Below are 26,722 nucleotides of genomic sequence, written 5' to 3'. Positions count from 1 at the left end.
GTAACCTATAAGCATATTTTTGTACTTCCTTTCCATCTTTTTGATTCTTGTGTAAAATACTTAATTCAAAACAAGAAAAAAAAAATCAGTTGCTCATGTTTATTAGAAAGTCTAGTTTGTTTTTATTTCCCCAATACCCAGATGAAACAATACATTTCAGTAAAACCAAAAATAAAAACAGCTTGACAAGTACATTCCATTTTTCCATAGCTGGAGCTTGTGTGTTTGAGGCAGTGGATCCAGAAGTGCACTTAATGTTACAATGTTTTTTCTTCTTCTTTTTTTTTTTTACATCAGGACAGCTGGTCACTGTCATTTTAATACACACATTGCCATACAAGACTTGTGTAAACATTGCTGTGGATTCTGTGACATAGTGAAAGATTGATTCCACAGGGATCAAGTGAGTTTAAAAAATATAAAGCCAATGTTGCTATGTGGAATGTAAAAACACAATATAAAAAAAGGTTACTGCATTGAATAATGCCAGTCCTGCATGTACTGATTTATTGCTGATCTCTGTCCAAGATATTCATATATGTTTCTTGCTTAATTATAAAACTGCATTTTTTAAAAATACTCATATGATGGTCCAGGAAACTTGACATAACAAAACTGAATGCACTTAACAACTCCATCTGTAAAACAAACATACTATGTAGCACCAGAAGGTTAAAACAAATCATGCAGCAAATCGTGTTTTGCCTTCCTTCTTGCTGTGAAAAACACTACTTCAAGAATTTGGGGGATAAAGTCTATTTTTGTGGAATCCAGTGCATCCACCATTGCTTTGGTATTGCATCCCTATAGTATGGCCATGTTGGATGTTTCTCCTCAGAATCCCCTGAACAGAGGTAAAAGCTGGCCATCTTTCTAACGTCGTCCTATGTTCTTATTGCAGCGACGACTCCTTGGTTGACGGGTGCTGGTGAGAAACAGAAAAGAAAAAAACTTGGTTAGCCTCTTATGGGATTATGTTTCAAACACTTCAACAACTACTGTAACCTAACAGTGACTGCGCCAAATTATAAATGAATTAACAATCCAGCTGGAACGTTTTTACCAAACAATTAAATTGATGAGATTATTATTTGGAACATGTACCTTGTTTTCCACAAGCCTTTTGACATTGCTCATGTGTGTCAAAGCGATTTTGGTTTCCACCGCAGCCTCCATACCAGAAGCGTGTGCAGCTCTTGCTGGGGGCATCGTAGTGCCACTTGAGGACAAATTTGGCACAAGTTCCTTCCTCCTTGGGAAGCTGGCAAATGTCCACATTTGTAGAAGCCGCTGTGGAGGAAGTGAGAAAGAACAGCAATCAGTAAAAGTATGAAAGCATGTGCAACTTTTTGGCAATGCCATATGCTTGAAGTGATTGTACAGTAAATATATTTAATGCGAGGGTGCAATCAGCAGTAAACATAATTAACATTATACATAATGGCTAGTAATTGAGAGGTGATGAATATTGTTCCAGTATGTGTGTTTTTGTGTTGTGGAATGGAAATCTGTACAATGCCTATAAATATTTCAAGGAAAGAACAAAAGCACTTCCAACCCACAAGTCTTTATTCTTCCATAATCATGACATACAGCAAATTTGGTTTAGAGTACATTTTGTATTACTGTAAGTATCTTGTGCCAATTTTTTTCAGCTCTGATGAGGCACTGACAAATTAAACTTGTTTTGTGTGGGGCACAACAATGAACCAATGAACAAGGCTTTCCATTCTTTTTCTCCATAGTTATGACTTGGCTCACTACTGTGACAAAAGTACAGCTTTCTCATTTTTCCATGCTTCATGTTTAACTTGTTCCGTCAGTCATTTAGATCATCTGAAGGGCAGTGGGGGAGGTGGGCGGCTTTGCAGTTGAATACAAAGGGGCTCGTTGTTTTGCAAATTGAGCACAGTTGGAGGAAATTGAATTATGCAACAGTGATATAATGTGTAACTGGCGATTTGATGTCCAGATATATGTGCAGCATCAGGAGGTGGTTTGAAAAAGTCTGACATAAATTGTGTTTGATGATGTGGACTTGCTTGTTTAAGCTAAACTACAAAGGAAGTGCTTTTTTTCTTTCATATTGGCAAGCATTTGCATATATATACTCACATCAAAGTCAGCTATGCCTTCAAAACAGGGTGTTAGAAGGGAAGGAACAGTAACATTATAGACCTACAGCAATCTGGTGTTATTATTCAAGGTGTAGTGAGTGTTTATCAGATCTCACCAGGAGCTGGGAGGATCTCTATCTGCTCAACCTGCTTTACTCTGCGCTGACGCTCTGCAACTGGCACTGTGGAAACAATCAAATATAAATGTTAAAAGGAGCAGACTTTGACCAACGTGGTGTCAAGTGCAAGGTGGATATAAATGGCCACATGTATTCGCTCAGATGCAATTCTCATTATCTGTCACAAATAATCCAACATTGACAGTTAACTTCTACTTTTAACTTCACAGCAAACTTATTCTTCTGTATGAAGATAGAAGCCGCATTTTCCAAAATCTCATGTAGTCACCTTAAAAGAGATTTTTACTATTTCCTCAATATGTTCTGTCAAGTATAAGCGAACATTTAATTTAGCTTCTATAATTATTCAGTCATTTTTTAAACAACAGTCTTCAGTCTCACAATAAGTAAAATAATGTTTCATCTGAATATGAAATAATAATCTTGTCATCATCATTTTAAAAGACTATTGCTAGCAGGTTGTATCAGTTGTAGTTTACTAGGGTACGGTAATGCTAATGATAAAACTCCAGTAGATTTTTTAATACTTCCAGCTGAGAAACCTGTAAGAGGTTCTTAAATGATGACTACATACATTATATCAGGCTGAAAGGCTGAGGCTGGAGCTACAAGTCGCAGGCTAAAAGTCGTATTTTGTGGACATGTAAAAACAATTTGCATAATTGTTTGTGCATTGCATGTTAGAGCTAGTATTATAGTACAGCATTATGAATGTAAATGTAAGTGAAATGTTATTCAGTCTACCAGTGTGCTTCACTGTTAAATGAAAAAAAGGCTTTCAGGATGACAAATAACCAAATTGTTACTTGCAGATATACTGGCACACTGGTTCCTCTACAAAAAACGCCAGGTTACTTCTGTAAGTAGCTAGTTAGCAAAGCATTATAAACACATAAAAACACTCTTGTGTCTTTGGTTTTGGAAAGGTGTTAAAAAATTCTTATTAAAGCTCCATGCACACCATTTCAGCACGGGGTACGTTCCGAATCTTGACAGGCCTGCTGTGCCTCCTTACAGTTTGTAAGCTACAGTATGATCCGGCAATTGCTGTTAGAGGTTTAGAAAACTGACACTTGCAGGTTTTGTGTCTGAGGTTGAAGCTCATGAAATGCTGGATTAGATTACACTATCACACCAAGCAGTGGTAGATTCCTTCAGTGAGCCTGGCAGCAACAACCACTTACCTGTCCTCATGCAGCGTTTCAAGCAGAGGGCTTCAGTGTCGAACCTATTTTCATTGCCTCCACAACCTCCATACCAGAACTGAGTACAGATCCCGTTCTTTCTGTCAAAGAACCACTTAGCCTGATAGTCTTTGCATGGCATTCCAGGGTCATAGTCAAATGAGCATGGGTCTGCAAATTCATTGACTAGAAAACATGCAAAAACAACAGTAGTGGTGGAGAACAGACAGGGAGAGAAGATGAGTTTGGGTTAAGATTGAATGTACAACTACATGAGGCATACAATAGCTACTGTGTGCTGTTAAAAAGTTGTTGGTAATGACTGCAATCATATGAGAAGCTTAGGGGTGTTCAAAAGGGTCTAGTTGGGTCAAAAGAGTCATAGTTCATTCTCACAGGGAAGAAAATGGCATTCAACATAGCATGACATTCTACAGAGGGCATTATTAGGAGATTGGGCATTAGAAAATTAAAAGTAGTCAGTAGAAAGAAAGAGGTTTAAGTTCCTATAGGTGAATTGAAAATGAGTTAGTTGTAACTATAGCTACTGTTTAATGTTAGTTCATTTTAGTCATCTAGGACTTGTTTGGGCTGTGTGGTCCAGGTTATCTGCATGTGATGACCTCAGAAATCCTTCAAGTTATAGAAAAAACTCAGAAGCCACTGGGGTCTTGGCTGCATTATCTGACATTTCCTTTGTGGGACAACACACTGTAAATTGCAGAGTGCTTGTAAAAGAAATGCTGACACTGGGGTATCAAAATACAGTTTTCCCTGAGTTTATGACTTTTCTAGTAAATGCGACTTTTCTTTTTTTGTTCTTAAAATCATATCTGAATGTTTGTGCAGACGAAGAAGCTTGCCTCTTCACAAAACTTCCTAAATTTGCAGTCAGTACAAATGTTGGGTAATATGTCTTTCACAATAAGTAACAGCTGCAATACATCACTTTAAATTCTCTTCATTGCTTTAATTTTCCAACTAAGCAAGATTAATTTATTCTTACACACAACTTCAATTGTTTCAGTTGTCACAACACATTATAGAAAAAATATAATGGACAAACCTTGACTACTTGAGTTGTAGATTTCGTAAGTTTTCCTAAGTGACCAACACGATATTTGGCAACACTATGTTCTCTGAATTGGACCATGAGGTTTTATCTATATGATTACCATATTGCCTAGGAAACCTAGCCAAACATCTCTATATAGACCATTAGCTTTAACGCACCTGGTAAATGTGGAGAATATATTTAATGGATTTATGCTGATAATTCAAAGATAACACTTTTTGGTTTATTTTGCAGTTTCTTTTACTGTTCTTATATGTGGCTGATGAGGTCAGATGTCAACCGAAATAATATATAAACTATAATAAGCATTATTATTTTAAAAGTAAAAGCACAAGTTAAAGCAAGTATTATATCCATGTTACTCACCAGTCTCTGGTTTGTCCAGTGGTGTTGTATTTACAGTACTGGTACGACGGCTGGATGGCTTATGCACTGCTGTCTCTGTCAAAGTGAAACAAGCATTTATGGAGTGGTTAAAATAATGCAGAGAATCTTGGAAAGTAGTTAAGGCACAATAAATGCATACATTTTTAATTATTATCCTCACACCCCATTCTCCACTGTCCTGACATATGACTTTTCTACCAGGGAGTAAACCACCATATTTAGCATTTTGCAATCTCTTGTGTTATGACACATGTAAAATATTTCTTATTGGTCCTTTAAATAATATATTATAGGATGTTCATAATTCCATATTTTTGTTTGTGGACTTACTGGTAGTGATGATGCCTTTGCGGGTGGAGACAACATGACCATCTGCAGTGTAGGCAGAGACCACAGCGTGATATGACTGACCACTCTTCAAGTTGTCCAGAGAAAGCTCTGTGCCTGACACGTTGGTCTTCAGCACCAGCACGTGGTCATGCAGCCGTGTCACCACCACCTCAAAGTAGACAAAGAGCTTGGGGTCTGGGCTGCTCCAACGCAATTTCAAGCTGCTGGAGGTGATGTTCGAGACGTGTAGCTCTTCTGCGTCTGAGAAAGGTAAGATATGGTGGTGTCAAGGAAGGACAATGTAATTACATGTAAAGAAAATAAAAAATAAAAGCAAAATAAAATGACATGTTTGGAGAAAATAATAGGTCAGTAGCTGTTCGAAATGCCTGTCAGTGGGACTAACATAATGTTACTTTTCATCCACTGTTATATATTCTGTTGTGAAGCTGTAAGTCTGAGGGGAGAGTGAACAGTGGTGCTGATAGCTGATTTGTTGGGTACCAGTGTTATCAGTTGACTATGTATGAATCACAAAAAAAACCCAGAAATAGTTGATAAGACAACCTGCTCTTTTATCCTACGAGGAATACAAATGTATAACCAGATCATTGTAAGGAAATCAAATCTCCACATCAAACATTACTTGGTGTAGTTGAAGTTCATTATAACGCATTCCCGATCTCACCTTTGTGTTTTGTTGGATGAACTGCTTGATGTTTCTCATGATGCTTCTGATGTTTCCTATAAATGCAATAATACATAATGAGTAAAACCATCAGTGTTTTCAACAAATTAACAGTGAACAATAATGTGTTCAAATCACAACACTTACTCCTCTTGGTGTGATGATGTAAATGGGTTTTTTAGTGGCTGGTCACTCTGGAACCACTTGCAGTTTTTGGAGACTTCAGGGGACATGTAGAAAGCATTTTCGACTGAAAAGACAAGCAATACATAACACAATGTCTTACTCACAGGCACATGGTTAAATGTTACGTAAACAAATGTGAACAAAGGCATTAAAACTGAAATCTATTTTTAACTTACTGCTGATGTATTTTGGCAGCAGCTGGCCAAAGGTCTGAATGTGAGTATCGTAAAATTGTGAGAGGCTGTCCAGTCTCTTGAAGAAGACATCTGAAGGCTCACTGGCCATGCTTGACAGGACACGAGCATCCCCAGCACTGACTGTGTCACCCACGCCCATGATGACCAGGAAGTAGCCTCTGCACTTGATCTCAGTGGCAATACGCACCAGCTGCTCTTCTTCCTCTTCCACATTTCCTGTTACAAAGAGCATGAGTACTTTCCGGTCACGTTGGTGAGGCACCTTCTCAAACACCTGTTCCACTGTTGATTGAATAGCCGCTGCCAATGAGCGGCCACCTTCTAGCTGCGGTGTCTTCTCCAGCAGGAATCTGACAATATCCTGAGATGACTGGTGCTCAGTCAAGCCAATATCCACATGGATGGGAGAGCCAGTTTTGTTGTAAAGGAACTCAAAAGGTGCTTGTTGGATCACTGACACTCTGGCATGGTGAACAGATGACTTGGGATTTGAAGACACTTGCAGATGCTCCACTATGTGCGCTATGTAGCGTTTAATCTCAGTGAATACAGTTGGGTATGTAGACTCAGAGCTGTCCATGACAAATGCCATATCGATGTCCACGTCTGTGGTGAAAGACCGCTTATCCCGACTGGTTGTTGGGGGTACATAGTCACATATTTGGTCTGGAGCGCAGATGTCTAGAAAAGGAGAAGACAGAATTTTGATGTAGATATTTTATCATGATTTCTATTATGTCTAAATGGATCAGTCTGAAAACTTTTTTTTCAGAATGCATGAAACTTTCAGGATCGACTGGGGTCATCCATATTTAAGCCATTGTACCAGGGACTTTTTCTATTAACTACGAATTTTTCACAGATATTTTTAAATAGAAACAGCGGTTGTAATACATCAGATCACAGCCACCTGTGAAAAGTACAAAAATTAAAACTCAACTATAATGTCACTGTTACTGCAAAAACATAGAGCTCTTACCGAGGCAGACATGGCAGTTCATAATCTTTTGGAGGACTGAATTGTACTGTGCACCTCCAGGGCTGGGAAGAACAATTACCTGGGCCAGTGCAGTGTTGTTGACCTGGTGTGTAGAAAGTATTTTTTCATTCAATCATGACAGATACGGTAAATATGTCTTTAAAAATATGTGTACTGTATTGTACCCTTTGAGATATGTTATATTTTTACCCGCAATGCTCTGGCAAGTGATGAGTCCTCACGGTTGACTAAGAACAGAGTGGCAATTCCAGAATCATGGAGGCGGAGAGCTGCGTTTGTAACTGCTTGCGTGTCCTTTAGTTCGCTGCCAACAAAGAAGACGGCTACCTTCCTTATGAGGAAACCACTGCGCACCCTCTTGAAGGTGTTCTGGGCCACGAAGCTCATGGCCGAATCCAGTTTGCGCTCCTTGCGGGTCTGCAGGGGCTGCAATCCCTCGATGCGCTGCACCAGGTCACGTTTCTTCATTCTATCAGCGAACCGGACCTCAGTGGTCACTTCGTTGTTGTACAAGGTCAAAGCAACACGAGCTCCTCTTGGACAGTTGCTCTCAGTGATGGTGATATCTCGGACAATACGCAGGACTGTGTCACGCATGTTGTTGAAGATAGGGCGGCCAATACCCTGAGAGGCATCCAGGGCAAAGGCTAGCTCAGTGGGGTAGAGTGGGCATTCCTGCTGACCTAATGGTGAACATACAGAGGATTTAGTTGTCTGTAGAGCAGTGGATGCACATGAACAGTAAATGAACAGTTATATTCTTATTACATTATGACTGTTTTTTATGTACTTACCATAACAGCAAGCTGATGAAGAGAGGGACACAAAACTTGGTGAGATATTTTGTAGCATACAAACACATGACCAGTATTGCTTATCATTTCATCATTTTATTAAATTGTTGATAGACATTGAAATATACTTACGACAGTTGTCTCTGATCTTCTTGACCAGGTCACATTGCTGTGGACAAAGACACATTTTAAGACAAATGTTGAAAGAGACACACAGGCCACAGGCTTGAGCTCTTATGAGCCCTGTTCATCAAATTACAGAAAGATGAATCTATGAGTACATACCACAACACCTGGTCCTCTCGGCCCTTTCTGACCCTGAGGAAACAAAAAGAGATGTGTTAACAGCTGGACAAGACAGGACATATAATAAACTTTGTTTTTTGTAGTCCTGAAATACGATTATTTATGTCAAATGTTGTGCAGTATAATTAATATATAATGTGCTGTGTGTACTAAGTTTGGAATCCATGAAAAGACATCAGCATGAACAGCCCACTCAAGATAGTATATATTGTAAATCATGAATGAACATATTTTGCAATGGTGGCACTTGTCATTTATAAGGAATGCACACTGTTTATAAGATTTTAAGTTGCTTACATTTGGTCCGGAATATCCAACCTCTCCTTTCTGTCCAGATGGACCACTTTCTCCAGAGACACCCTGAAAAGAGTAAATGGTTAGAAAAATATAATTCACTTTGAGAACTATTCAACTGTCAGTAGAACTTCAAGAGACTTTAAAGATTCACTCTCTTCAAAGAATAAACACAGGCAACATTAATGCACATGCTTATTCAACTCACTCACTGCCAAGAATCCACACTATATTTGAACCAAAACATCAAAACCAGTCCTCTAGAGTATCATGCATAACAGGTGTCCAGTGTTGCTCTTGAACAAGCTGAGTGTTTAAGGACTTTGCAAAATTTACAACATACAATCTGCTTTGTAGCATTTAGAATGTACTCACGTTAACCTAAACTAAAATGGGTCTCAAAGCTTACCCTCTGGCCATTATTTCCTTTACGTCCAGGTCCACCCTTGGTGCCGGAGTCACCAGCTGCTCCCTGCAGTGATGGAAGTAAAGACAATCAATTAAAATGAGGATGTAGGTCACTCGTGAACAAAAAAAATATATATATTTGATGATTCTGGGATTCTGACAATTAGCTGCTTTTCCTTGTCTTACAAATAAGTAATTTTTTCTTTTTTTTAATTGTTGTTTTGATATTTATAGAGTTAGTGTTTTCCATTACCTTTAGTCCTGGGAATCCTGGGAAACCTTCATCACCCTGTAGAGAATCCATACATACTTTAAGTATTATTATAGTTGTCCCACTGAATGAGTCTATAACAGTACATGTCTTGAGATTTGTAATAGTGAAAGGATTCATTAATAATTCTATCTTTAAATGAGCCAAAGCCAGGGCAGTCTTCATAATACTATTCAGTAGCATTGAAGGTGTGTGTGTGTGTGTGTGTGTGTGTGTGTGTGTGTGTGTGTGTGTGTGTGTGTGTGTGTGTGTGTGTGTGTGTGTGTGTGTGTGTGTGTGTGTGTGTGTGTGTGTGTGTGTGTGTGTGTGTGTGTGTGTGTGTGTGTGTGTGTGCGCGTGTGTAGTATAGTTTACGTTAACCTTAATTAAAATTCACTTGCCTTTCTTCCATCAGGCCCTGGAATACCAAACCCATCTCTGCCATCTCCACCCTATAAGGAAATGAAGATAAGGTTTCAGGACTCATATGTTTTTCTTCGTAGAGTGTTAATTAACTCAGCTGCATGCACTTTTGGTAGTAAAAGGAAAACAAGAACAACACCCCACTAACACCACCACCACACCATCCCATCTCCCTCTTTGTCCCAACATAATAGTGTTATGTGATACTATGCTTTGGTATGCTTTAAAGACAGAATACATGGGAGAAGGAAATAACAATAAAAAATACCAATGATTTCATTAAACACATCACATATACATTTTCAGATAGCCACAGCCACATAATTCTTGCTTCAAATCATCCATGATGGTGCAATGCAAACAATAGCTTCTTAAGCTTGCAGCCTTAAATCTTAAGCTTCCATCCAATGTCATTCTTTTTCTTAAGAACAACTATCAAGAAGATAATCATCCTTCGTATTATTTTTTATTATTTTTCTCATTTTCACCAGTTTTACAGTATGGTACATGCTTAAAAAAGGGTTTCATTCTTACAGGCTCTCCACGGGGGCCAAGGGGTCCAATAACACCTTTAGGTCCGGGATCTCCTGGCTCTCCCTACAAAGACACAGACATAGCCATATACAGAGAATGAGACAGAGACAGAAATAGTCAAAGCCTCAGAGAGGATGTCAAAGCTTTAAATTAAGAATGGAATATTTCTTGAAGCTATCACGTCAGTCTCAGTAGAGTTAATTAGGATCATATGCTTTTTTTCCCCTTCTTTTTTGCAGTAGATCTCGAGCGGAACCTTGATGTTTTCTTATAGTGCTTTCATGTTTGCTCAAATAGGCTACACATGTGTGCCCAGTAATGTGAGAGATCTAGGCTTAAGCCATTGTGTTTATAAATGAAACACGCCTGTTATGGAAGAACATAAGCCATGGCAAATTTTGTTCCACTCAATACCTTGCGACCAAGACCGCCTCTTCTGCCGTTTTCTCCAGCAGACCCTGGTTTACCTCCAGGACCCTGGAAAACACAACATCAGGACATTAGAAGATATTCCTTTACTCACAGTAAAGAATATTGTTCACATGACTTTCAGCAGGTTAAACCAGTGTGTGCCCCATTGCTACTGCAATGTGTGGTAGGCACAGTGATAAATGTTCTGTTTCTGCTTTGCTTTTTCTTTTCTTTTCTTTACATTGATTTAAAAGTGATGCTTGTTTCACATGTGCTTTGTAAATATACATGACTACACTGAGTTATTATGTGTTAAGTACGTGACAGACAAACAAAAAGATTTAAGAGGTTCACTCACTCTGGGTCCTGGGTTCCCATCTTCTCCTCTGGGTCCGGGTGCACCATTCGGTCCAGCTGGACCCTTGAAAATGACAAACCACACAGAAATGATGAACCAGTGTCTACCAACCCTTGAGTAAAATGAACACACTTTTATAGATGTATAAATAGTCCAGTCACAGTCCAGTCAAAACAATGTGTCATATGGCAACTGCAGCCAAGAAAAGTGTTAACAGTGAATTCTTATGACAGCATTTGGTATGCCGATGTTTTGGCAAGTGTATTTGTAGATTGAATAAACCCTGAAAAGAGTGACAAACTTACTCTTGATCCTCCAATACCAGGTTCTCCTGCTTCACCATCAGCTCCTGGCTTTCCAGCATTTCCCTTCATGAAATGCAAGAAGCAAAATGTTAAAATGACCATAACCACTGCAATAAAAATTAGACACTGAATGTTATCACTTAAAAAAAGCTTACAGCTGTTCCAGGTGGGCCTCTTCTGCCATCATTTCCCTAATGAAGTCAGAGAATAAATAAGTCTAGGTTAATTTAAAAAAACAGTGGAAATTAGTATACAACAGAGATAATGTATACATAGAAAAATATTTTACCCTTCTTCCAGGTTCTCCAGGTGTTCCCTTCTTTCCATCCACACCAGCCTCTCCCTATAATTTCAGAAAAGACATCTCAGTAAAACAAACTATGACAAACATAAACAGCCATGTTGAAATGCCTAAAGCCTCTGGAAATTTGGCTTGCAGTAGTAAAAATACATGATATTAGAGTTGAATGTGAATGAAAATAAACAATTTTAAACATTACAAAACCAAGCTCAAAACAGCTAATTTTGCTGTTGGTGTGGAGCCATGCTTCTAACTCACTGAGCCTCACTTTCATCACAGTAAATATACTACATTCATTATTACATATACATGTAATAGCTAAATATAAGACACAATGAGCAAGAGAGAGCAAGAGAGCAAGAGGCAGAGAAAGAAGCTAACTGCTAAGCTAAAGTAACTAGCAGATCTGAAATGTTTTTTTACATTGTACATTTAAATGTACAGCAGGTAATTAGCCACAGTAATGAAGAATATAGGAAAATTATTTGGGTTAAGATGCAGAAATTTTACTGTATCATTTTACATGGTAAATGTCCAAGCATAACCATGCTCACTTCAAACCCAATATCAGGAAATGTTTACAAAAACTTAAATGATAAATGTATGTGATGAAATATATTTCGAATTTGGATTGAAACTAATTTCTAATTCTTTTTAGATGGTTAATATTATGCACATCAATCCCTGCACTACATACATGTACATACACAAGGCTATTATAGATATGGGTTTCCAGTGTCTTTAAAAGTAATGCTGTGAGATTTTTCTACAGCAATACTATGTGTGAAGAGGGGCATTACCGCTGGACCAGCATCACCAGGGTCTCCTTTAGGTCCTGCTTGGTTGTTATTCGGTCCACTTGTACCCTATAAAACAGAAATTACTTGTTCAAATTCAGTTACAGTCACAAACCCTGAAAAGAATAAATGAAAGAAAGCTGTCTGGCAGCATGTTGTACATGTTGTACATGCTGCCTGGCAGACTGAGGGACAGTTATATACATCTACATTCTCATATACTAAAGGATCACACACCACTATTTACTATTAGCCATTGTTGAAAGGAATGAGTAGTAACTTAGATTAAGAGTAATTTAATTAATCTACTGACATACAAATCTAATCTAAACTGGTAATTTATAACAGGTGATTAGTAACAACCTGCTTCCCTGATTTTATCACTATCATGTACTGATTGTGCATAATAAATACTCAAGTAATGCATAACACCCCTTTATAATCAGTTGAGAACACTCCATGTTTAAACCCACACTAAGTTATTTTTTGGCCACTTGGGGGTTGTAACAAGTTGCAAATGCAACATTAACACAACATCACCTTTTAAGCTCCTTTGTTGAACTTGTTAGCAAATAGTTGCTTATTTCCACATCCAGCAGTCACAAAGCAACATTATCATTCATTTAGAGATGTATTTTTGTTCACCTGGTGAATGTAAGTCCAATATCAACGCTATTTTAGCTTTGTTTCTGATCTATACAAACTCTAAAGGGAAATATCTGCTAAATACTACATTGTGTTCACCAGCTAGTTGGTCTGTTTCACATTTAGTACTGGGCAGTTATTGTACACAGTGGGGTTTAGAGATTTTCTCTGAGGACGGCTATCTGCTGCAACCAAAAACAACACTAAAAGTACACTAAAAAATGAACCACAATAGTAAAGTTGCAATCACAAAGCTGAACAAGGTGGTGAAACTTGCTATTATGCTTTGTAAAGCCATGGGGAGCTGCAGAGTCGCTGCTAATTCTCTGTAGGTTTATCACTATGAGCCATACCTGGTATTACTGACTTCATTTGATACATTGTTATTATTAAAAATATTGACTATAGTCTCTTTAAAGCAATATGTGATTTTATAAAGTACTATTAATTTGGACATTAAATGGCACTATAATCTGTTAAAGAAAACTCACAGGGTCTCCTCGGATTCCTGTATCTCCTATGTCTCCTGCTTGTCCTTTGGCACCTTTAGGACCCTAAAAGCAAATACAATACTGAGTGAGCATTAATCAGCACTAACACAATGACATAAGAATAGGCTGAAAAATGGAAAAGCTAAAATCACTCACCCTTCCGCCAGGGTTTCCTCTTGCTCCTGGGGGTCCAGCCACTCCACCTTTGCCCTGAAAACATTACATGGATACTACTTAAAGCCCAAAATAATGAATGAGCAACAGCATGTTCGTATGTCCTTGCCACATGAAAAAATTGGTGGAACTCACTTGACACACTGCTACTTACAACAAGAATATTTTATGATGTGTTATATTAAAAGTTCATGACTGAATGAGAAAAAGCTAATATAAAACACACTTACCTCTTCTCCGTTGATGCCGTCAAGGCCAATTTCTCCAAGTTCACCCTGCAACATGGTAGCAGTTGGTTAGGTAGTCAGTTCATTAGACACTTTTATCTGATAATAAAGATTTAAAAAAGAGGAAAAAACTCACCTTATCTCCTGAGTATCCACGGGAACCCTGAACAAAGGTAAAGAATAATCTCATATTAAAATAAAATGTCACTAAAGATAATAGACAGGTAATCATATTTTCAACTTAAATTAGCAGATATGGATGAGGTGAATGTTAGAAATAATATAAACGCCTTTACCTTGACACCCCTTTGTCCAGGACATCCCTGGAAACCCTGAGTTCCATTTACACCAGGGGGACCTCTCTCTCCCTGTCATTGCAGGACAAAACAAATATGTTGACAAAATACAACAAAGGATGAAATCAGAAGGAATATGAAAATGTGGAGAGAAAAACAATGAACAAATGAACTGCTGTAGAGAAGACTGTTTACAGCAAGAGCCTGCAGGTCTTTCATAGAAATATGTCAGATTAGGACCACACAAGTAAGCAAGGTAATCAAACTCACAGGTCCACCCTCATCTCCAGGATGCCCTTGGCTTCCTGATAATCCTGGACTGCCCTGAAAGACAAAACAACCAAGTCTTAGCTTCTGTTAACATTTCATTTCTATTAAAAATTAAGGGCTCTGAAAGAAAATGTATTTTATTCTTTTGACTTTGGATACCTTAGGCCCTGAAGTTCCAACTCCCCCTCGGACTCCTCTGGTGCCAGTACATTTGCATGGCACTGCACAGCACTCCCTCTCTGCAATATTGTCCTACATAGCAAAAGAAAACAAACATGAAGTAATTCATTGGAAAAAAGAAGAGTGATGAAAGTGTTCTGTCTGACTAATTATTAACTCACCAGTTCTTCCATCAGCTCATAGTCCAATTCCATGATATTGATTTGTAGGGGTCTTGTGTACCTGAAACCTCGCCCATATCCCAATAATGAAGCCTCCTCAAATTTGGCCACCCGCTCCATTCCGACAAGAATGAAACTGTTCACTCCTGTTTAGCAGATATAAGAGTTATGGGAATATATTACTCCTCACAGATTACTTATGGTTATGGCATTAACGTAATTTGTTTAAGGGCAGTTTTTCTACATCATCTCCTTACCTGACAGCCGCAGCTCATCAACTCGCCTTTTCATTTCAACATATGGGGCATCAAAGCCATCAGTCAGATGAATGACAACCTTCATGGGAGAAAAACCATATAGTTTAACACTTCCTCACATTTCCACAAATATTTTCAGTATTTTAAACTGTTTTAGTAACCAACCTTCACAACATTATCCGGTCTGCTTTTGAACCTATTTGTGTAAGCTGCGATGGTCTTGCCATTGAGGACAAAGGGGCCACGATTGCGTAGGGCTTTGAAGCCCTCAAAGAGCTCAGCAGCATTGTCTGTGAATTCCAGCAGGACAGGTTCAGAGGCAGAGTCCAATGCCAGCATGCCTACTTGCACGGTGGGAATCTGGCCTGATGAGCAAGTGATAGCTTCCATCTTGGAAATCCTCCTCAGAATGGCATCCATCTTGCTCTGGAGGCTGGTTTGAGCATTGAAGATATTCTGGGCATTAACATCAAAGCCCACCAAAACCTCTACGCTGCAGGCTGCAAAACAGACCATAGTTATGTGTCAAAAAAATCTGCATTTATTGTGAGTCACATAAAACATCTAAAACTTTTAATTCAGTCACAAATTTAAAAAAACATGTGAAGTTGCTGAGGGAAAAAGTCCATTAGCAAGAAGAAAACATTTGTCTCTTACTTTTAGCAGGTTCTGCCGTACCAACACACAGCTTCCCCTTCACTTCATCATCCAAAGTCTCCAGGATTTGCTCATTCAGCTCTGAAAGCTCCTGAAAGGTGCTTGCCCGAGCCACAGTGGACGACTCGCTTGCTATGTTTTCTAACTCATTCCCAGTGTCACCCACTCCTACAGCAAAGATTCTCACACCAGTATTCCTTAGACCAAGTGCTGCTGTTTTGCTGTCATCAGATGAGCGTCCTCCAGTGATAACCATAAGGATCTGAGGAGTACCCTCATCCTTCCGACTGCCCTTTTCTTTGGTGAAATGAACATTTTGAATGTGGCGAATGGCTGCACCAGTATTGATTCTTCGTCCACCTTTGTAATCCGTTCGGCCAATAGCGCTAACAATATCTTGCCTGTTTTTGTAGGTGTTGAGGTAGAAGACATCAGTCACATCTGTGGCATAATGTGCCAGGCCAATCCTCAGGTTGTCTCTCTCATTGAAAAACAGATCAATCAGGTTGATGATAAATGACATCACTTCATTGAAGTTTTCCCTGCCCAAGTTAATGGAGCCATCCACCAAAAACACTATATCAGCCTTTTTAGGTGGAGGAAGGGATGCTATTACAGAGAAGATGAGACATTGAAGAGGACATGATAGAGAAGGGTGGGAACAAAAAAAACAGAAAATGTGACTCATTAGATACTTAAGACATACTTAGGACAGTTGGTTTAGGGTAAAATCTGTATTTTAGTATCTGTAATATGGTCCAATATTATGCACATTTTGGGCACAACTTACTTGGATCCTCATAGTCTGTGGGAAGTTCATCAGGGATAGTCCCACTCAACCTTGCAATAAACCTTTCCTTGATTGCTGGCAGGCCAGGGAATGTAGGAACCTGAAGGACATCCTCTGAGGTAGTAGAAATCTGGGTTAGCTGCCTTGCGTCAGCACCACCAGCTCCAATACCAATGCAATTGACCCTGGAGCCCTTCAGCAGTGGTCCATAGATAGAAACATCTTGGCGGGAGCGTCCACCTGTGAGAACCACAAGATGCTGGGAGGCCTCAGCCATACGAACACCAGCAGCGGGTTTTAACTCATTCTGTATGACATACTCGATGGCATCAGCCAGATCTGATGACCGGCCACCCCTCTGGCGAAGTCTTTTGATAGCAGAGATAACAGCTGGCTTGTTGTTGTGTGAGTTGAGAGAGAACTCAGTTTTAACTTTGTCTGCATACTGGACAACAGCCACACGCACTTGATCAGGTTGGACATCGAGTTGTTGGACAGTGTTGACGATGAAATCACGGATATGAGCAATACCATCCGGACCTGTATTGTCTGAGCCATCAATTAGGAAAATAATGTCCTTTCTCCCGAGATTTGAGAGATCTGCAAAATAGGCACAAGAGACAGAGAAATATATTGAATTGTGAAATACATAAGAAAAAGTATTTGTTGTTTATGTTTGTTTGTTTTGTTTTGTTTTGTTCTTTCTTTAATTCTGTCAAATAGAATTGAAACCTAGAGCTTTGCAGTGGTGTACAGAAACTTTAACCCCCTCACCACCCATGCACCCTGAATCATGCACTTTAATTTTCAGTTATATGAAGAATGAAAAACAAAGATAGGAACCAAATGATAAACCCTGAGGTGTTCCGTTCTCATTTTAATTTTATTTTCTTTAAGTATAGACTTATGCTTAGTAATTATATGTGACACCAACATATACGTCTTATATTGTTTTTTCAAGTTAGGCTATTAGTAAATGCATTTGCTCATTTTGCATGTCAGTGGTACTATACATGTTCTAGGAGAGGTTTTATGAAAGAAAAAAATGTAAATTGAAAAAATGTTTCTGTCCATATGTTTTAAATGCAGGACAAATGTATTCATATATGAATAGATAGAGGAAATTGTCAGTGTTTGATAGCAAGTCATGATATCATGTTTTTGGAGTTTTTTCCATCCCAAAGGTATGATTTTCGATACTGTAAAAAATAGAGGCAGAATGTAATCACCCCTATGACTACAATGTAGGTTGCAATGGCAAAGTGGGAAGTAGGAAGTGAAGACTGCAGAAGAAGTGACTCAGTGTTTCTAACTTAGCAGAAAACTTTAGCCAAAACATGAGCCATTCATCTCTTATGAGTGAATGAAACTCACTAGACTTTTCTTTGTTTGAGCTTATATTCATGGTGGTCTTCAGTGACTTTGTTCCTAATGACTATTTAGCTGTGTCTCCACTGTGGTACCTGATGAACAGGTAGACAAAGTGTTAATTGTTTTCTCTCAGAAGTTTTGCCTTGTACCTCTACCTATGTGATCATATTCATAACACATTTTCTGCACAACTAGCAGTTTGTGGGTCTGGTTGGTATTGGGTGCTTGACTGACATTTTTTTGCAGGTTGGGTGGTGCGGACTGGCTTTCATAAGGTGTGAATATAAAAAAATATTGCATCACTACAATACTGTATCATACATGCTACAATGACCCCTATCTTCAGCAGCTCAACTTTGAATAATGTTAGGAATGTAGGTGAAGGTATAGAGAAACAGATACCGCCCAATCCCCAAGACACAGGCATGGATGTTGCCTTAAAATGACTGATTGTGTTATGTTTATTGAAAAAAAATAACACATTTGATGATGATTATGAACCAAAAAGTTACAAGGTGCCTATTTGTTGTATGATTTCTAAGTGGATTTACTGATGCTTATACTTTTAGATTATGGGGGTATGGATTGTCACACAAATTGCTCCAAAAACTGTATTCCTTTAGTTCTTGAAGTTAGCTAATGAAAGTGTTTCTTACTTGGTTCCACAGGTGCAGGAACGTAGCTACTGATGATATCAGCGGTGGATATTGTTGTGACTGAATCAATGAGCTTCTGCTCCACACTTGGAAGCTGCTGGAAACTGTCAACTGTATATACAAGTTCAGGCTTCAGGGAAATCTGTCTCAGTTCATTAGGGTCAGCATTCCTTGAGCCAATAGCAAGAGGTGCAATGTAGTTTCTCTTAAGTTGGTCTGCTGGAGTGGATACATCATCTGTAGACTTGCCACCTGTAACTAAAATGAGGAACTGAGGCACACCATCTTCAATGCGGCTTCCTGCTGACCTCTGGTAAATGTTTCTGGAGACCCATTCAAGAGCACGACCTGTGTTTAGACTGTTCCCACCTTTGCTACGGAGTCTCGCCACAGCCTGGCGTACCTCCTCTTTGGTGGAGTGTTGATTCAGAAGAAATTCTAATTTTGCATCATCACTGTACTGTACCACTGAAACTCTGACTTTTTCCAGGCCTACATCCAACTTCTCCACAACTCTTCTTATCATTTCAAGGATTGAAGGGAACTCTCTACGCCCTGCTGTGGTGCCATCAATTAGAAACACGACATCTCTCTTTCCTCCTCCTGTAGTGACTGTTGTGATTACTGTTAAAAAAATGTAAACACAGAAACAAGGTATGAATACTACTGAAATCTCAATATATGAGGACATAAGGTAAACATCCCTATTTAAGCCCATGTACCATATAGGCCCACTTGCAACTGTCACAACATCATTTTTTTCTGTGTGATGTTTCTTTCAATGAAGCTGCTTGTTACATAAATAAACACTTTTCATTGTAATCCAATGAGATTTGTTGACATTCAATTATCGGAGTACGTGTGACATGTGCCTGCTGGTCACAGAAGAAGTTGCAAAAAACTTTTTTTCATTATTTCCAGTCCTGCTTTTGGTAAATACTCATTTGATATCAAAATTTAAAATATTATTTTTTTGAATAAGGCATGTTAGAATATTATCTGAATTATAAATATTGTTTATTTTTAAATTAAAATATGAATTTTAGCATGCCAGCAAAAATACCGTTATGCTGCATCAATACAGTAGCTGCATAGTATGGTTCAATGCAATGACATAAAGCATGATAAGAATCTATAGTTTACATTTTCGTATGCAGTTTATATTATCATACCGCTAAATAGATAATAAATGTGTATGTTTATTTTTTTATTAATATTTGAAGGGGATACTAGCATAAAGAATCATGCTCGAGTCTGAGATGGACATAAATAAGTATAAGTGTAGCTAATTATTTCTCTGCACATTTCATGTTATGTTAGTGCACCATATGTAAATATGTACATTTAGTTGTTTTTTTATTTAATGTGCATAAAATGTCATGCATAAAAAATATCCTGTCCTAACCCTTCCCTTTAAACCCACCTGCTCCCTTTAAGCTCACTTGACTGTGTTTCAAGGGGATTTTCTGCCTTTTGACCTTTGAATCAATTTCATCCCTAATGAATGAGCTCAATTATTCAGATAATTAATACCTATATTTAAATATCAATGATATTGCATAGGTCAGTTCCTTCTGGATATGCATATGTTCTAAACTAACATTAGCCATGGTAGAGACAAAATGAGAACACATAAGTTGAAGAATTGAACAGTACGTTTTTGTCATTCCAAAGGAGACATGTTGTCAGTTTAGCTTCTTCTGTATTGACAACACAGCAAAATGGCCAGTCACACACACAACAATTGAAAAGCTAAGATTTGAATAGACGAAACTTGTTCTATCCAAATCTGTAATTTCTTAGCTCCCAATAGCTATTTAAATATATTGCAACAAATCATGAAGTGGGCTTATTTGGAACACCCAAAGGCTTACAGGGTACATTAGGCCCATGCCAGATGTTTGACATATTTTGAAGAATTTAACAAAAACAACATTACAAATTGGTATAAATCAATTATTGACACTTTAAATGAGAGATTAGACTTTCATTATAATCAAAAGGTTACCACATAAATTGAGGTATTATATATTAAAAATGTCTGAAAAGTGGATTTGGTGGGCTTAATAGGGATGTTTACCCTATAGTATGACTGAGAAATCTAATCATGTAAAGAAAAAGTCATGTATAAAATGTCAATCATGATTTAAACTATTTTAAATTAAGTACTTAGGGTGTGAGAATATGATTAGGTTATAAATCAGTTTGTTAGACATCATTTAATTACGTAAGAGTAAATATAAAATGACATACAATTATGATTATAAATTATGTAAATATATGAGTAAAATTACCATCAATTTCTGGATATACTGGACGCATCCTTGCGATGTCTTCATCCGACATCTCAGTGAGAGTGTTGATTAAGTTTTCCTGTACTGTGTATAGGCCAGGGAGGTCATCTACTCTGAAGGCAAAGTTAGGCACATATGACACCACCTGGAGCTGTTGAGGATTAACATCCCTGGTCCCAATGCTGAAGGGAAGAACTCTAGATTTTTTGAGGGAAGTTGCTGCACCACTGATGTCATCTGTAGAAGACCCACTGGAGACAACGATTAAAAACTGTGGTACACCTTCTTGCTTCCTACTACCTCGTGCTGCTGTCAGAACATCCTGACTGACAAACTCCAAGGCCTGACCCAGGTTCCGTTGTCTTCCTCCCCGGTGCCTCATTTCCTTGACGGCATTCAAAACACCTTGTTTGGTTGTATGTGTGTTCAGATGCATGTCAGCCTGTGCTGAGTCACCATACTGGACCACTCCAATCCGGATCTTATTCTCGCCCACATTGAGACTCTCGACAACACGGCGGATGAACTCCTGGATGATAGGGAATTCCCGTCCAACACCATCAGATCCATCAACAAGGAAGACAACATCCTTCCGGGGACCCTGCGACTCAACTAAAAGAGAAGGAGAAAATATAATATTAACTTCTGTAGAAGAAATTACAGCTGCAATTACACACTGAGATTTGATATCCTATATCAAACATTGGGCTCTTGATATACAACAATGAGTGAAGTCAAATTTGTGGGCTGACGTTGGATGATGATACTCTGTAGTCATTGTTTCCACAGTAAATCCCAGCCTTCAATGATGAGCTAATCATGACACGAATACATAACTTAAATTCAATCCTCTATATTATAACTGCTTGTGTTGGTTTATAGCATATTGTTGTCACTGCAAGCTCTTGTATTTCAAATATTCCATGTACTGTACCTTTGGGCTGCAGCTAATTCTTCGGAAACAAACATTATTTGCAAAGTGTCTCCAAATATATCTGTGGTCCTAGAGTTTAGAATATCCTGCCAATGAAGATAGGTCGAGCGACTCTGTGTATGCAATGCTCCTTTGAATACTTTTTAAACCATCAGCAGAAAACAACACAAACCCAATTCAAAATAAATACTAGGCAAAATGACATCAGGTAGACACAAAATAGTTTCAATACCACACTTCGGGGGGAAATTATCTTACTATGGGATATTGACACATATTTTGGATATGAATATAAAAAAAAATGATCAAAAGACAAAATATGAATTTGATTAGAAAGGACTCATGAACAAGAATAAGATTAAAAGAGAACCAGCGATTGCTGGCAATGGAAAGAATTCAGGTCAAGATGTCTGTAGGAGTTTGTGAGATGAACACCTGTTGCCTTTGTCTTTAAGAATCAAAAATTGACTCAGAATCAAGAATGTCCTTGTCATTCAAAGAGTGCTGATTTTTGAATACAACTGGCTTCATCTTTTCGCGACCACAAGAAGGAAATAATACATGTTCTTACTTTAAAGAAATACAAGTAGAAAATGTATTGCAATACATTTACCAGTGCAACACATTTATGGAAAGAATGGTCTTGACTCAACATGTTAGGTATAGAAAAAGGACAAAAAGTATTACTAAATGAATAGTGAAACATTAGAGGCAGTATCATGACCAGCTAACAGAGAAGAACAACAAACAATATCCTTATGTACTAAGAATTATCAGTGGACATTGTTATCTATATAAAAGTATGCCACATCCTCATTTCAATTGCAAACATAGATCTCCTAACTAAGGCTGAGTGAAGCTGGAAAAATACGGACACTTTTTGTAATGCAATACAGCATTTTCAGATGATGCATTTCAAGAATAAAACATAAGACGTTGCTTTTATTTAAAAATTTGGAAAGGATGCCATTACGCAAAATCAACCATCTCTTGCATTAACGTTGCAATACTAATAACTGACTGATCTCATTAACTTAAAGTGTGGATATTTTGTTGTTTGGATAGTATGTACATAAATGTGTTTGTTCACGATTTTTTACAAATGTTTTATGATATAATTTCTTGTCATTGGTAACAGAATCATCATCATTTACAAGTGGAAGGATTTTGAAGGAGAAAACAAATCGCCAAATAATTGTTGTGTGCTGCCTTGTTTGATTGAAACATATTGGAACGTCTCCCACCATCGCTGAAAAATGACTAGTTGTAGATAACGGAGGTTATATTTTCACGGTAGGAAGATGTGTTAACATACCGAGGACAGTTGGTGATTCTGGGGTTAAGTCAAAAACCACATAATCCATAGAAGACTGAAGTTGCTGTTGGACACTGGGAAGGTCAGTAAATTCAGAAACAAATAGAGCATAATTGGGACTGTAGGATATTTTCTGCAGTTCGCTTTGAACAGATCTTCTAGATCCAATTGCAAAGGTAAAGACGCCCAGCTGTTTGAGAGCAGAAGCTGGCGCCTCAACACGGTCAAAAGATCTTCCACTGCTTAGTAATATTAGGACCTGAGGGACTCCTTCCAGGAGCCTACTTCCAGCAGAGGATGTGAAGATATTATCCCTCAAATACTGGAGAGCTGCTCCAGTGTTGAGAGGTCTTCCACCCTTGTGCCTCAAGCCTCTGATAGTATCAAGGATCTCACTCTTTGTTGAATACGTGTTCAGATAGAACTGGGCAGCTGGATCTCTGCTGTACTGAACCACTGAGACACGGTCCTTGTTGTCATCCAGACTGAGTGTCTCTACTAATCTCTGGACAAAGTCTCTCATAGCTGGGAATCCAGTTCTAGTACCATCAGTTCCATCCAACAAGAACACAACATCCATTCCTCGTGGCTTTCTGCCCACTAGAGAATACAACATTTGAGACATATTTACCTTAGGAAGATAATGAACTTTTGTGCATGTTTCAAGAACATTCACTGATGTCCCAGTATTAGAAGTGTACTCTATTCTTACTGCCAAGTGGTACTGGATAACACAAACACAAAAATATACACTACAATACTCTTCAATTTGTGACCAACCATGATTTTTGATCGAAAAACTTGTAACATTCTTACCAGTTACAGTTGGTGTCATGGGTGTGACCCTCACTAGCACTTTGCTCATTACAGAAGAGAGCTGTTCTTGAACAGTGGGGAGGTCAGTGAACTCAGATACAGATAGAGCGAGACTAGGGTCATACGATATCTTCTGCAGCTCTCTACTGTCAGAGTTCCTTGTTCCAATGCCAATGGCAAAGACGCCCTGCTGTTTGAGAGCAGAGGCTGGGGTATCTACATTGTCAAAAGACCTTCCACCATTTAGCAGGATCAGTATCTGTGGAACACCTTGCAGGTGCCTACTCCCGGTGGACGTTGTAAAAACATTGTCCCTGACATATTGGAGGGCTGCCCCGGTGTTGAGGGGTCTGCCTCCTCTGTGTCTCAGCCCTCTGACCGAATCCAAAATGTCCTCTCTTTTGGTGTACTTGTCTAGAAAGAACTCGGCAGCTGGATCTCTGCTATACTGAACCACTGAGACACGGTCCGTGTTGTCATCCACACTGAGTGTCTCTACTACTCTCTGGACAAAGTCTCGCATGGCTGGGAAGCCATTCCTTGTGCCATTGGAACCATCCAACAGAAATACGATATCCTTTTTGGTAATGTCAACTGAGAAAACAGATGAAGACAAACAATATAAACCTCTGAAAACAGTCCCTGCATTGACTAATCATTGTGAGGTGGCTATTTTTGATATCATGTAAAGCTACCTGCTCACAATTTTAAACACTTGGAAAGCACAACACCAAAACTCTTTAAATACACATATGGAGCTAAGCAGTCCTAAGATATCATAAGTTTCTTCCCTTCATTAAAGGTTATACAAGCCAGTCGTGCCTTAAAGATAGCGAGCCAGTTTACATACCAGGTAAAGTTGGTGATTCTGGGATCATGTCAACAACAACAGCCTCCACAGAAGACTGAAGTTGTTGTTGGACACTGGGAAGGTCAGTGAATTCAGGCACAGAGTAAGCATAACTGGGGTCGTAAGATATCATCTGAAGTTCTTCGCTATCAGAGCTCTTAGTGCCAACTGCAAAGGTCAGGACTCCCAGCTGTTTGAGAGCAGAGGCTGGTGCATCAACACTGTCAAAGGAACTTTCACCACTTAACAGTATTAGGATCTGTGGAACTCCTTCCAGACGCCTGCTTCCAGCAGAGGCTGTGAAGACATTATCCTTCAAATACTGAAGAGCTGCTCCAGTGTTGACGGTTGTTCCACCTTTGTGACTTAAACCTCTAACAGACTCAAGGATCTCGCCCTTTGTTGTGTACGTGTTCAGATAGAACTGGGCAGCTGGATCTCTGCTGTACTGAACCACTGAGACACGGTCCTTGTTGTCATCCACACTAAGTGACTCTATTACTCTTTCGACAAAGTCTCTCATTGCTGGAAATCCAGTTCTACTACCATCAGATCCATCCAACAAGAACACAACATCCCTTCCTGCTGACTTTCTATCCACTGGGGAAAATAAAACATTATTAGATTTATGGAACTTCATGTGTCAAACATTTCACTTGTCAACGTCAGCTGATGAAAGCTAACCCCTGGGTTAAGGCATGCTCCTATAATACTGGAACACATATTTTATTATAACGAGTACTGGTTGACGAATCAAAAAAGATAGGTTTCAAACACCTCAATTTGTGTTCCAACATATTACTGTGATGGACAAAATTGGTGTTTTTCTTACCACTTAATGTTGGTGTCATAAGCATGGCCCTTACTAGCACTTTGCTCATTACAGAGGAGAGCCGGTCTTGCACAGTGGGGAGGTCAGTGAACTCAGACACAGATAGAGCGTAACTAGGGTCAAACGATATGTTCTGCAGCTCTCTACTGTCAGAGTTCCTTGTTCCAATGCCAATGGCAAAAACGCCCTGCTGTTTGAGAGCAGAGGCTGGGGTATCTACATTGTCAAAAGACCTTCCACCATTTAGCAGGATCAGTATCTGTGGAACACCTTGCAGGTGCCTACTCCCGGAGGAGTTTGTAAAAACGTTGTCCCTGACGTATTGGAGGGCTGCCCCGGTGTTGAGGGGTCTGCCTCCTCTGTGTCTCAGCCCTCTGACCGAATCCAAAATGTCCTCTCTTGTGGTGTACGTGTTCAGATAGAAAAGGACCTCTGCATCTCTGCTGTACTGGACCACAGAGACACGGTCTTTGTTTACTCCCACATTGAGTTTCTCCACCGCTCTCTCAACAAAATCACGCATGGCAGGGAAGCCATTCCTTGTACCATCGGAACCATCCAGAAGGAATACGATATCCTTTTTGGCAGTGTCAACTGAGAAAAGACAGGAAGACAAACAAGATAAACCTCTGCAAAAAGTGTCCTAGTGGCCTATTCATCAAATGGTGGACGTGTGTTTTTACAAACAGCCTAGCACTGCCTACTTCAATTTTAAACACTTGGAAAGCACACCACCACCTCTCTTTAAGTGCACACATGGAGCTAAACAAGTATTGCACATAATTTATTCCTTTCCTTCATTATTGGATAAAACAAATCAGGCAGCCCTTCAAGCCAGCAAGAGGCTGTGCTTGTTAACATACCAGGTACGGTGGGTGCTTCTGGGGTGACGTCAACAACCACAGCCTCCAGGGAAGACTGAAGTTGCTGTTGGACGCTGGGAAGGTCAGTGAATTCAGACACAGAGAGAGCATAACTGGGGTCGTGGGCTATCGTCTGCAGTTCTTTGCTATCAGAGCTC

The 26,722-nt window shown here is 39.0% G+C and overlaps 1 protein-coding gene across 1 annotated transcript; it reads right to left on the bottom strand.

Moving 5' to 3' along the window:
- LOC133992528 (collagen alpha-3(VI) chain-like) lies at positions 1-25,816 on the bottom strand. Its single transcript, XM_062431174.1, has 43 exons — positions 25,702-25,816; positions 24,870-25,469; positions 24,020-24,613; positions 23,204-23,803; positions 20,955-21,566; positions 18,661-19,284; positions 16,634-17,233; positions 15,844-16,452; positions 15,352-15,686; positions 15,187-15,265; positions 14,930-15,075; positions 14,748-14,840; positions 14,589-14,642; positions 14,319-14,390; positions 14,159-14,185; positions 14,026-14,070; positions 13,778-13,831; positions 13,622-13,684; positions 12,489-12,554; positions 11,677-11,730; positions 11,543-11,578; positions 11,388-11,450; positions 11,083-11,145; positions 10,728-10,790; positions 10,314-10,376; positions 9,758-9,808; positions 9,360-9,395; positions 9,108-9,170; positions 8,702-8,764; positions 8,384-8,416; positions 8,231-8,267; positions 8,099-8,110; positions 7,494-7,987; positions 7,284-7,386; positions 6,284-6,985; positions 6,069-6,171; positions 5,922-5,977; positions 5,234-5,494; positions 4,883-4,957; positions 3,442-3,627; positions 2,234-2,299; positions 1,105-1,290; positions 1-925 (listed from the first exon to the last, which is right to left on the bottom strand). The coding sequence occupies exons 1-43, from the start codon at positions 25,748-25,750 to the stop codon at positions 885-887; spliced, it is 8,232 nt and encodes a 2,743-aa protein (XP_062287158.1). The 5' UTR covers positions 25,751-25,816; the 3' UTR covers positions 1-884.
- Positions 25,817-26,722: the final 906 nt, after the last annotated feature.

Source organism: Scomber scombrus, chromosome 13, assembly GCF_963691925.1.
Source record: "Scomber scombrus chromosome 13, fScoSco1.1, whole genome shotgun sequence".
Taxonomy (NCBI): domain Eukaryota; kingdom Metazoa; phylum Chordata; class Actinopteri; order Scombriformes; family Scombridae; genus Scomber; species Scomber scombrus.
Note: the sequence above shows the minus strand (reverse complement) of the source record. Positions and strands in the feature narration are given on the sequence as shown.